At 39.9% G+C, this 13,389-nt stretch overlaps 1 protein-coding gene across 10 annotated transcripts in view; it reads left to right on the top strand.

Annotated features, from left to right (window-relative positions):
- Positions 1-13,389, top strand: part of LOC140734531 (sodium- and chloride-dependent neutral and basic amino acid transporter B(0+)-like) — a 117,120-nt gene that overhangs the window by 89,341 nt on the left and 14,390 nt on the right. For 6 of the 10 annotated variants that reach the window (XM_073058623.1, XM_073058626.1, XM_073058625.1 and 3 more), the window contains one exon: positions 6,257-13,194. The exons of the other annotated variants lie outside the window; for them this stretch is intronic. In XM_073058623.1, the coding sequence (XP_072914724.1) occupies positions 6,257-6,382 (126 nt within the window). In that variant the 3' untranslated portion in view covers positions 6,383-13,194. Of the gene's footprint in view, positions 1-6,256; positions 13,195-13,389 lie in introns of those variants that run through there. 10 annotated transcript variants of the gene reach the window in all.

The following is a 13,389-nucleotide window of genomic DNA, read 5'->3' as shown; positions in this document are numbered from 1 at the left end:
AGTATGACCTAAAATGTGATCAGATATTTACGCAGTCCTAAAACTAGATAAAGAGAACTCAATTAAATAAATAACACAAAAAACATTACACTTGTTCATTTATTTATTGAGAAAAATGATCCAATATTACATGTGTTTGTTGGAAAGAGTATGCGAAACTTTGCTTTCAGTAACTGGTGTGACCCCTTGTGCAACAGTAACTTCAACCAAACATTTCAGTCCTGCACATCGGATTGGAGGAATTTTAGGCCATTCCTCCTTACAAAACTGCTTCAACACTGCGATGTTGGTGGGCTTCCTTGCATAAACTCCTTCCACAAAGCTTCTATAGGATTAAGGTCAGGACTTTGACTCAGCTATTCCAAAACATGAAATTTATTCTTTTTAAACCATTCTGTTGTTGTCTTTCGGATCATTGTCCTGTTGCATTATTGAACTTCTATTAAGCTTCAGGTGATGGACAGCTACCCTGGCATTCTCCTGTAAAATGTCCTGTTACAATTTTGAATTCATTGTTCCCTCAATGATTGCAAGCTGTCCAGACCCTGAGGCAGCCAAGCAGCCCCAAACCTTCCACTGTGCTTCACAGTTCACTGTTGGGATGTGGTTTTGGTATTGGTGTGTAGTGTCCTTTTTCCTCCAAACATAGCAATGTGCATTTCTGCCAAAAAGTTCAATTTTTGTCTCATCAGTCCACAGTACATTGTCTCAGAAGTGCTGTGGAACATCCAGATGGTCTTTTTCAAACTTGAGATGTGCAGCAATGTATTTTTTTGCTGGAGAGCAGTGATTTTTTCCTTGGTTTCCTTCCATCACCACCATTCTTGTTCAATGTTTTTCTTATGGTAAACACATGAACAGAGACTTTAGCAAGTTCAAGCGATTTTTGCAGGTCTTTTGGATTCTTTTTCACCTCCTTCAGCATTGCAAGTTGTGCTCTTTGTGTGAACTTTGCAGGATGCACACTACTGGGGAGATTAGCAACAGTACTGAATATCCTCCATTTGTAGACAATTTCTCTTACTATGGACTGATGAACACTCAGGTCTTTAGAAATGTTTTTTGTAGCCATTTCCAGCTTGACGTATCTCTATAATTCTTCTTCTAAGGTCCTCTGAAAGTTGTTTTGATCGAAGCATGGCGTACATAAAAAAATCTTCCTTGAGAAGAGCAAGCTCTGTCAGTAACCTGACTTTGTGTGTCTTTTTTATAGGGCAGAACACTTCTACAACCCACACCTCCAATCTTATCTCATTGATTGGAACACCTGATATAAATATTGGATCATTTTTCTCAATACAAAATGAACAGAAATAATGTTTTTATGTTATTTAATTTGGTTATCTTTATCTAGTTTCAGGACTTCAGTGAAGATCTGACCATATTTTAGGTCATATTTATGCAAAAAAGGGATAAGTCCACAGGAGTCACAAACTTTCTAGCACTCTATGTCTTTTGGAATGTGAGGGGAAATCAGGACACCCAGAGGAAACTCACGCGGTCACAAGGAGAACATACAAACTCCTTGCAGACAGCAGCAGGAATCAAACACTGATCTTACTGCTGGCACGTAACCATGACACCACCATGCTGCAAATGTCACTCCACTCCTTAAGAAGGGCTGGAGACCAAAGACAGGAAATTGCAGACCAGCCTGACTTCAGTGGTTGGTGAAATGTTGGAGTCTATTATTAAGACTGAGGTTTCAGTGTACGTGGAGGCACATGGTAAAATAAACCAAAAACAGTATTGTTTCCTTAAGGGGAAATATTGCCTGACAAATCTGTTAGAATTCTTTAAGGAAATAATAGGCAGAATAGCCAAAGGAGAGTTCGTGAATGTTGATTACTTGGATTTGCAAAGGTGCTACACCTGAGGCTGCTTAACAAGATTAAAGCTTATGACATTACAAGAAAAGTTCTTGCATGGATAAAAGATTGGCTGACTGACAGGAGGCAAAGAATGGGAATATGGGGGTCCTTTTCTGGTTGGTTGCCAGTGACTAGTGGTGTTCCACTCGAATTAGTGTTGGGACCAATTCTTTTCACATTATATGTCAATGATTTGGATGATGGAATTGATGGCTTTGCTGATGATACAAAGATGGGTGAAGAGGCAAGTAGTGTTGAGAAAGCAGGGAGTCTGTAGAAGATAGAAGAGGAGATTGGATAAAGAAATTGCAGGTGGATTACAGAGCAGCAGGGTGTTCTGACATTCACTTCGTAGAAAGAATAAAGGTGTTGACTATTCTCCAAACAGATTTATAGCATTGCAGCTAATAGCATTGCTCTGTCAACTTGCACAGCACAATGGATGGAACTGCTTGCTTCTATGGCATGAGGAATTAATGTTACAATGGAGAACATTCAAACACAAAGAAAAATATAATGCAAGAGAATGAGATAGTGCTTTAAACTATCAAACACTTGACATACTCACTCAGACACTCAGAAAGGAATGTGGACTAGTTGAAAAGCTTGCGATGATTGAACCTCCTGCTCAGCTTCGTGATGTCGTTGTGTCCAAAGTAACTCAACCCAACTCTGTACTCTCATCTGCCCACTGACAGGGATGTGCAGTGATGGCCCAAGTGCAGAGGGAGAGACACTGAAGCAGACTGAACAGTTCACTGAGTTTCAATAAGAATTGTGCGGAACAAAAGGAAAATAAGAGTTCAGTTAACTAAGACTCTCAAACTGAAATCTAATGCAGACATTGCTGCTCAGAAGCAGTAACTTAATACTAAATAAATTTTGCTCCTTTACAGCGTCAATCTATACTGTAGCCTTTTTTCCTGGAATGAGGACTGAAGTAAGCAGGGAGCATATAAGACTGAAATGAAAGGAAGGGAGTTAAATACCATCACAATGAAACACTAATTGGTTGGAACATGTATACCTACGAGTGTAATTTCTGATCCTGCTCAGCTTCCCTCCTGCCCTCTGGTGCTGCAACAGAATAGACCATGGACCATCAACCAAGCAGTGTGGGGAGGGGGAAGGTGGAAGTCACCGGCTTGGGCTGGAAAACATGGAACACTGGGTTAATCTTCATAGGCCCTGTCTGTAGGAGGCTCTATTGATAGCCCTCTCCGCTATGAATGGTACCATGAGGCGTGGGGCCAACTTGCAGTTCTCAACCTTTGAAGGAAGATCTCTTGATGCCAGCCAGACTTTCTGTCCTGCCTTCGGAGGCCTCAACTGTTAGTGGAGCAGGTTGGCCTGCTGGGCATTTTGTTTCTATATGTACAGCGGAGAAGAACTGACCCACCCCCACATGCATTTGTAGCATTGGACCAACTGCTCAGCAACTTCCACGTCAATCTCTTAGTCAAGGAAGAGTGAAGGCTGAAATTATTTTGGGCATTCAAAGGGGGAAATGCGGGTAGAGACTGATAGGAAGCTATTGTGGGCAATCAGTTGGGAGCTCCAGGTCATGTGTTTGGAAGAAACATGCAGTGCAGAATATTCTCCAGTTCCTGAATCACTCTCTCAATGGACTGGGACCGTAAACCTGCTGAAAGGCTGGCTGCGACTCCTAAAAGAGAAGGGAAAGCCTTCCAAAAATGGGACATGAACTGAGGTCCTCAATCAGACACTATGTCCTGAGTGGAAGCTGTGCAGCCTGAACATGTGGTGAACAGGAGGGTGGCTGTAACAACAACTGACAGGAGTTTGGGGTGACCAATGAAGTGGGCTGCTTTGGAGAACTAGTTTACAACTACCAGAATGTTCGCGTTCCCGTCAGATAGAGGCAGACTCATGATGAAATCTATTGAGAGGTGAGTCTTGGCCAGTGAGGCACAGGCAGTGGGCAGAGCAGACCAGCAGGGCATTGATGTGAGGTATTGTTCCGGTCACAGGTGGGACAGGCAGAGACAAAGTCCTGGACATCCTGGGACATAGACAGCCACCAAAATCATCTCTTTATGAATTCCAGTGTCTGCTGAATCTGTGTGTAGCCAACCAGACAGGAAGAGTGAACCACTTCAATGCACTGGGGCACAGAGTGGCAGGGGCAAACAGGGGGTTGGGATATCCCCCACCTGAGCCTGTTGGATAGCTGTCACTTCTGCTTCTATTCCCCAAATCAATGGAGCAGTAATGCATGAGAGATGAAGGATGGGCTCTGGATTGCTATTGTCCTTGGAGATGTCAGACTGGCAGGAGAGAGCATTAGCCTTAGTATGCTTGCAGCCAGGAGGGTGAAATGAAAGTGAGTGAAGTAAAGAACCCAACAGGCTTGACGACAGTTGAGTCTCTTGGCGTGACAAATGTAGGAGAGAATCTTGAGGCCTACCATACCAAAAAAAGGGTGGTCTTCTCCTTGCAGCCAGTGTCGCCATGCTTCCAGGGCCTCCTTGACAGCCAGGAGTTCTCAGTTCCAAACATTGTAGTTGCACTCTGCAGGAGTCAAGTGACAGGAAAGAAAAGCACAGAGGTGAAACTGATAAAGTGAAGTGTGCAGGGAGAGTAATGCTGACACCACATGCATTAACTTCAATGATGAATGAACAGGATGAGTCTGGGTGTCGCAGCACTGGGGCAGTGGTGGTAGACCATTGATGGTTCGGGCCAGTCTGTGGCTGACTGTACTTTACACAGGTCCAGTTGAACACTGGAAGGGGTGAAATGTAGCCAACGTATGACACCTGCTATTTGTGGAACTCACACATCTTTGGCTTGGCATAAAGTTTGTTCTTTAGGAGCCGTCTGAGAACCCTCTGGACATGCTGGATGTATTGTTGGTGAGAGTGGGAACAGATAAGTATGTTGCCCAACTACACAAAGACTAATTGATTCTACATGCCCCAGAATACATCATTGACCAGAACCTGAAAAACAGCAGAGGCACTGGGCAGACCAAATGGTATCACAAGGTACTCGTAGTGGCCAGTGGAGGTGTTGAATGCTGTCTTCCACTCATCCCATCATTGGATGTGAATCAAGTTGTAAGCATTGCACAAATCTACCTCAGGGAATACGGTTGCTCTGTGGAGATGTTCGAATGCTAAGCGTAGCAGGGGAAGATGGTAGCGGTTCTTCACCATGATGTTGTTGAAGAGCCAATAATCAATGCAGAAACAGAGCTTGCCATCCTTCTTGCTCATAAAAAAGAAGCCCATTCCTGCTGGTAAGGCTGATGGACAGATAAACCCGAAGGCCAATGCCAATGTACTCTTCCATGGACACCATTTCAGGATGAGAGAGGGAAAAGTGCCAGCCCAGGAACGACTAGTACTGGGGGGACAAAGTCAATGGCACAGTTGTATGGCTGGTGTCGAGGCCTTCTTCTTCCTGAAAACTACAAGAAGGTCAGAATTTTCAACTAGAACACCAGACAGGTCCACACTAGCTATTGGTACAGGAGGGGATATGATAAAAGGAGCTTGAGCTGGACCCAGATAGGGAGAGAGGCATACCAATTCCTATTCTTGGAGTGCCTTTAGAGACAAATTAATCCATGAGTTGTGTTGAGATAGCCAAGAAGGGCCAAGCACCAGTGGCAGTTCAGGTGAATCAAAAAGATAGACAGAGAGATGTTCTCTATGATGGCCTTCTAGCACAAGTTGGAACTGTTATGTGGAAAGGTGGATCTTACTTCTGCCTAGAGGCCAGCTATCCAGAGTCTTGACATTGATATTTTCTCTCAACTCCTGAGTTGGAATTCTCCCTTCGAGCCAGAGAGATATCCATGAGGTTCCCAGCTGCCCCAGAGTCAATAAACGGGTCTGAACCTGCACAACAAGGAAGCAGAGAGCATTGCACAATTAGGAGCAGATGCTTGCAGAGATAATTGACCCACCAGAATTCCCGTTCTTGCTGATGGGCATCTCTTTTACTGGGCACTTGGGACATGATACCCTGAAATGTCCTGGAGAGCCACAGTAGAGGCAGGAACCTGTTCTCCAAGACTAATCTCATTCCTCATGAGATAGCTACAGGCACCTCATCTGCGTAAGCTCCTCGGCGGACTCTGTGCTGGGTGATGAGAGAGAGAATGAAGACAGACTGAGATCTAAAGAGTAGTGAGCTGGGGGCATTCCACACAGTTGCCTAATTGTCAATTTAAATGTCCAAATTAATCAGGTCATCCAAGCTGTCCTGCTTGTTCGCTCTGTGATCTCGTACTGGACTCTTGCTCTCAACCCATGCTAGGAAACAGTGATGTGGGATCTCTCATTTTGCCCTGTCTCAGTCGCAAGCACACAGAACTTTACTGCAGAGTCCTTCACTGTCCCTTTTCCTTGGCGCAGGTCCAGGAGTCATTGGACAACCTCACAGGCCAGTACTGCAAGATCAGACGCTCTCTTGAACTCGACTACAAAATGCTGGAATGCAGGGGAACGTTATTCTCATGGGTGGTTGAACAGGCTGCGTGAGGATCCATCTAAGTCTTAAGTTATAAACTAGTTTACACAGTGAGTCTCTCAGATGCTAAAAGATTCGCCATGTTGGCTAGTTTATGCACTTCATCACTAAACTGATCTGGCTGAGCTTGGAAAGTCAGTTCATACTGGGTAATACATTTCCTGCAGCTGCTGGGGTCACTGGAGTATCTGCTTGGTGAAGGAGTACTCCATTCTGTTCTGGTCCGGACACTGACACAGTAGTCAGGGCATTAGTGGCTGAGGCTGGTGAGACTGTTAAAGAGGAGGATGTAGGAGATGCTGGGAAGGGCCCTGTCCTGGCTGAAGGCTGATGAACTCTCATTGTGAGAGCAGTAATGGCTGCCACCCTATTCCAGCTGTCTATGGTGAGTTGCCAAACTCTCATTGTGAGGGTTGACACCTTCCTGCTTGAACTGGACTTGCCATCCTGAGAGTAGTTGTCACACTGCGTGGGGCTCTTCTGCTAACCCAGACCCTACTGACGTTAATGTCAACACAAACTTTAGTTTGGGCTGGGCTTGTCATTCTGCAAGTAGCTGTTGGATTGCATAAATCACCTCTGCTAAGCCAGAATCCACTGACTTCTACTTCTTTCCTACCTGACCAACGAACATCAGGGACTTGGTCAGCTATTCTCTCTCTGCTAGATCCATTTTGGTGTTCAACTATTGATGACAAAGATGTGTGGTGATGGCCCAAGTACACAGAGAGACAGAGAAAGAGACAGAAGTGCACTGAATTTTAATAAGGATTGTGCAGAAATAAAGGAAAATAAAAATGCTATGCTGATAGAGCTGTTAGCTAAACTCTCAGACTGAAAGCTAACACTAACACTGCCGCTTGAAAGCAATAACTTAGTGCTAAGTTCTGCTCCTGTACAGTGCAAATCTAAACTGTAGCCTTCTTTTCCTGGAATGAGGACTGAGATAAGCAAGGAGCATATCCATCGCTGTGCTTTGGTCAAGACCTGACAAAACAGAATCAAAAGCAAGGGAGTTAAATACAATTGTGATGAAATACAAATTGACTGGAACGTGCATACTCATAAGCATGATTGACACCTGTGAGGGCGTCCAAACTCAGAATCAGAATCAGATTTATTATCACTGGCATGTGACGTGAAATTTGTTAACTTAGCAGCAGCAGTTCAGTGCAGTACAAAATCTAGAAGAGAGAAAAAAATAAACTAAAATAATAATAATAAATAAACAAGTAAATGAAACATGCAAAAAACAGAAATACGGTATATTAAAAAAGTGAGGTAGTGTCCAAGCATTCAATGTCCATTTAGGAATCAGATGTGTGTGCCTTCAGGCTTCTGTACCTCCTACCTGATGGTAACAGTGAGAAAGGGCATGCCCTGGGTGCTGGAGGTCCTTAATAATGGACACTGCTCCCTAAAGATTTCCTGGGTACTTTGTAGGCTAATACCCAAAATGGAGCTGACTCAGAATGTAGCCGCTCCATGCCAGACAGTGATGCAGCCTGTCAGAATGCTCTCCACGGTACAACTATAGAGGTTTTTGAGTGTATTTGTTGACATGCCAAATCTCTTCAAACTCCTAATGAAATATAGCTGCTGTCTTGTCTTCTTTATAATTACATCAATATGTTAACCTTTGACCCTAATCTTTCTCCCAAATTATAAGTATATAAAGTCTCTGTTTCAAGAAGAAAGTTTCAAAGTCTTATTATCTTCTAAGCGAAAAAACTTCACCTGCCTTAAATGGGGACTCTATCATTAAGCAATGACCTCTATTTCTAGATATTCCCAAAGAGAAGCAGCTTCTCCACATCCAACCTGTTGAAGCCCTTTGAAATCTTAAGCTTCAATTAAGCCATCTCTCAGTTTTGTAATATCCAGTGGATATGAGCCTAGCTTGTCAAATTAATTCCTCAAAAGACATCTGCCTATTCCAGATATCAGTCCTATAAAACTTTCCTGAACTACCTGGAAAATATTAATATCTTCCACAAAAGGGTACTGAGCATCAAACCCCTGTGGCAAAATCATATTGCTGCATATTCAGTGGTAGAAATACAAAGTGGCTGTTAAGTGTCTCATTCAGTATGTGTACATGAATTATCATTTCTGGACCTTGCATTTCTTCCATGATCACAACATGGAAATCTTTCTATTCAGTATTACATTTCTGGTGAGCTGATGTGAACAACTTCCTTCTGATATAGTCTGTGCCCTCTCACCACCAATCATCCAGTGTTCTAGCTGCTGTGTTACAGGAAAACTACTTCTGGGAGAGGAAGGAGAAACCATTATCTGATTTTGTATTACAACAATGGGTGTATGCTATAAAATAATTAATGAAGATCCTGAAACTTGGATATCAATGCTACTGCATTCCATGCCTCTGCTTCAGGGTTTGTCTGTGTTCATTGTCTCTACACGTTATTAGCCCTCATTAGTCCAAGTCTCTGAGAGGGGCTGCAAAGGTTGATAGTGTGGCAAAGAAGGTAAATGCTATGCTTGCATTTATTAATCAAGATACGGAGTTCAGAGTTGCAAAGTTAGGTTTCAGCTTTCCAAAATAGTTAGGCTGCATCTGGAGTATAGCTTTCAATTGGATTGTCCCTTTATAGGAACAATGTGGAGGGTGCAGATGAAGTTCACCAAGATGCTACCTGGGATAGAGGGCATGTGATTGAAGGAAAGTTTGGACAAACTTGGGGCTGTTTTCTCTGGAGTGACAGAAACTGAGGGGAGATTTGATAGAGATTTACAAAGTTATGAGATTCATAAGAAGAACAGACAGCCAACATCTTTTTCTCCCCAAGACTCAAAATGTCTAAAACAAAGGGGCATACATTTAAGAAGAGAGGGAATAGGTTCAAAAGCAGCGTGCAGGGCATGATTTTTAAAACTGTGAGTGTTGGGTGCCTGAAATGTACTTCCAGGATGTTAGTGAAGGAAAATATAATGGAGGTGTTGAAGAGACTCATGAAAGTGCAGAGAAAGCATGAGTATGGACATTGTGTTGGCAGAAGGGATTAGTTAGGCATTTAATTGCTAGATGAACTAACTTGGCACAACATCATGGACCAAAGGGCTCATAAGGAACTGGCAGAGTAGACCTAAAGTGCTCTTTCAGAATCAGCATCCAGTGTGTGTCTTCGGGTTCCTGTACCTCCTCCCTGATGGTAGTAATAAGAGGGGGGCATGTTCAGATGGTGGAGTTCCTTCATTATGGATGTTGGCTTTAGGCACCACCTTTTGAAGATGTCCTCCATGGTGAGCAGGGCTGTACCTGCGAGGGAGCAGCCTTCAGCAACCCCTTGCGATCCTGTGAATCTTAAATTTCATACCAGACTGTGATGCAATCATACAGAACACTTTCCAATGTGCATCTATAGAAATTTGCAAGTCTTTGGTGATACAACAAACCCTCAAACTTAAAGCGAAGAAAAGCCACTGCCCTGACTGATAGTCAGAGATACTAACATCCAGGAACTTAATGCTGTTCACCCTTCCTTTCTTTCTTTCTTTTCCAATCTTTTTATTATTATTATTAATATCAACATAATAAGATTAATATTTAGATAATGGGATTACAAACATACAAATTTAAACTGAACATGAAAGGATACATAAGCAATAGTTACAATATAAATGAGTCTTCCCAAATCATGAACGATACAAGTAATATATAAACAAAGCAAAACTAGGTATATCATAATATATATTTTTAAAAAAACAGAAAAGAGAAAAAGAAAAAAAAATTATGCTAGAAAAACTAATCTAACAACCTAATAACTAATAAAGAGAAAAAAAGAAAAAAGAAAAAAAAGGAAAAAAAAATGATGAAAAAAAAAATGGGCTGTTTATAATATCTAACAAAAATACAAAATCATCAGTGTCGTCAACTCCAATCCTCACAACATATGTAAAATCAAAACTGGAAAAACAAATAGGCTTGGAACAGGGTCACATTAGATCATATGAAAATATTGAATAAATGGTCTCCATATCTTTTCAAATTTAATAGAAGGGTCAAATACAACACTTCTAATTTTCTCTAAATTTAGACATAACGTAGTTTGAGAAAACCAATGAAATACGGTAGGGGGATTAATTTCTTTACAATTCAACAAAATAGATCTTCTAGCCATTAATGTAAGAAATGCAATCATTCAACAAGCAGAAGAAGATCAATGGACTGAGTCCATCATTGGTAAACCAAAAATTGCAGTAATAGGATGAGGTTGTAAATCAATGTTCAATACCGTGGAAATAATATCAAAAATGTCTTTCCAATATTTTTTCAAAAGCGGACAAGACCAAAACATATGAGTTAAAGACGCTATCTCAGAATGACATCTGTCACAAATAGGATTTATATAGGAATAAAAATGAGCCAATTTATCCTTGGACATATGAGCCCTATGCACAACTTTAAACTGTATTAATGAATGTTTAGCACATATAGATGATAAATTGACTAATTGAAGAATTTTATCCCAATTCTCAATAGGGATAGTAAGGTTAAGTTCTCTTTCCCAATCATTTTAAATCTTATAGCAGGGCTCTGAACGTATCTTCATAATTATATTGTAGAGTTTTGATATTACCCCTTTCTGAGAAGGATTTAGTTCTCGCAAATTCTCCAAGATACCCGAAGACTCAAGATTTGGAAAGGTAGGAAGTACAGTATTTAAGAAATTCCTAATCTGTAAATATCCCAAAAAATGAAATCTAGGCAAATTATATTTATTAGATAATTGTTCAAAAGACATAAAACAATCATCCAAAATAAATCCGAAAATCATAGTAATTCTTTAGTCTTCCAAGCTGAATAAGCTTGGTCTATAATAGAAGGATAAAAAAAGAAATTGGATACAATAGGAATATTTAAAACAAACTGATTCAGCCCCAAAAATTTCTGAAATTGAAACCATATACGTAAAGTATGTTTAACTATCGTATTGTCAATTCATTTCTGCAATTTAGAAAGAGCAAACGGAAGAGAAGACCCTAAAATAGAACCCAATGAAAATCCTTGTACAGATTTAATTTCCAGGTTCACCCAATGAGGGCTAAAAGATAAATCCCAATCCTTTAACCAACATATCAAATATCAGATATTAACTGCCCAATAATAAAATCTAAAATTAGGCAATGCCAATCCACCTTCCTTCCTTGCCTTCTGTAAATATTTTTTTACCTAAACTAGGATTTTTATTCTGCCATATATATGAGGAAATTTTTGAATCAACATTAGCAAAAAAAGATTTCAGAATAAAAATTGGTACCGCTTGAAATATATATAAAAACTTGGGTAAAATAATCATCTTAATAGCATTAATCTGACCTGTCAGAGATAAAGATAATGGTGACCATTTAGTGAACAAACATTTAATCTGATTGATTAAGGGTAAAAAATTAACCTTAAATAAGTCCTTATAATTTTTTGTGATTTTAATCCCTAAGTATATAAAAGAGTTCTTAACTAATTTAAAAGGTAAATTTCCATAAATTGGAACCTGTCTATTTAAAGGAAACAATTCACTCTTATTAAGATTTAATTTATACCCGGAAAAATTACTAAATTGAGCCAACAATGATATAACTGCAGGAATAGATTTCTCAGGATCAGAAATAAATAATAATAAATCATCTGCATATAATGATAACTTATGTATATCCGTCCCACGAGTAATGCCAAAAATGTTCGTTGATTCTCTATTAGCAATTGCCAAGGGTTCTAAAGCAATATCAAATAATAATGGACTAAGAGGACAGCCTTGTCTAGTACCCTGAAATAAACGAAAAAATTGAGATCTTTGATTGTTAGTAAAAACCGAGGCTACTGGAGTATGATATATCAGTTTAATCCAGGAAATGAATGTCGGACTAAAATTAAACTTCTCAAGCACAGTAAATAAGTATGGCCATTCAACTCTATCAAATGCTTTCTCCACATCTAATGAAATGACACATTCTGAGGTGCTATGTGAAGGAGTATAAACAATATTCAATAATCTCCTAACATTGAAAAAAGAATAGTGATTTTTAATAAAACCAGTTTGATCTTCCGAGATAATTTGAGGTAATACCTTCTCCAGCCTGGATGCCAGTAACTTGGAAAAGATCTTGGAGTCTACATTCAATAAGGATATTGGTCTATAGGATGCACAGTCAGTAGGGTCTTTATCTTTCTTCAATATTAAAGAAATGGAAGCTCTATAAAAAGATTGTGGCAGTTTACCCAATCTAATTGCTTCTTCAAAAACCCTGCATAACCAAGGAGAAAGAGTAGAGGAAAAACACTTTAAAAATTCCACTGTATACCCATCTGGACCTGGTGCTTTCCCAGAATTCATAGAGGAAATAACCCCTTTAATTTCTGCATCCGTAATAGGAGTTTCTAATATTGAAAGATCATCTGATGATAATTTTGGAAAATTCAATTTCCCAAGAAAATCATATATGATATTATAATCATGAGGGAATTCAGAATGATACAGGGAGGTATAAAAATCTTGAAAAGATTTGTTTATCTCATCATGGTTAACTATCAATTTACCATCCTGCTGACGAATCTTAATAATTTGGTGTTTAACCAAAGCATTCTTCAATTGATTAGCTAACAGTTTACCCAATTTATCACTATGTATATAAAAATCAGATCTGGTTTTCATTAATTGATTTTCAATCGAAGATGTAAGTAATAAACTATGTTCCATTTGAAGTTCAACCCTTTGTTTGTAAAGCTCCTTACTAGGAGCAGTCGAATATTTCTTGTCAATCTCTTTAATTTTATCAACCAATAAAAGAGTTTCCTTCTTAATGCGTTTTCTCAAACCAACAGAATAGGAGATAATCTGTCCACGTATATATGCTTTAAAAGTGTCCCAAAGTGTTCCGCAAGAAATATCATCCGTGGAATTAGTTGAAAAGAAGAAATCGATCTGTTCCTTCATAAATTTAATGAAATCCGGATCTTGCAGTAAGGTAGAATCAAATTGCCATTGCCTAACACAAG

This window comes from Hemitrygon akajei, chromosome 10 (assembly GCF_048418815.1).
Source record: "Hemitrygon akajei chromosome 10, sHemAka1.3, whole genome shotgun sequence".
Lineage (NCBI taxonomy): Eukaryota > Metazoa > Chordata > Chondrichthyes > Myliobatiformes > Dasyatidae > Hemitrygon > Hemitrygon akajei.
The sequence above is the reverse complement of the archived record's forward strand: the minus strand, read 5'-3'. Positions and strand labels throughout refer to the sequence as shown.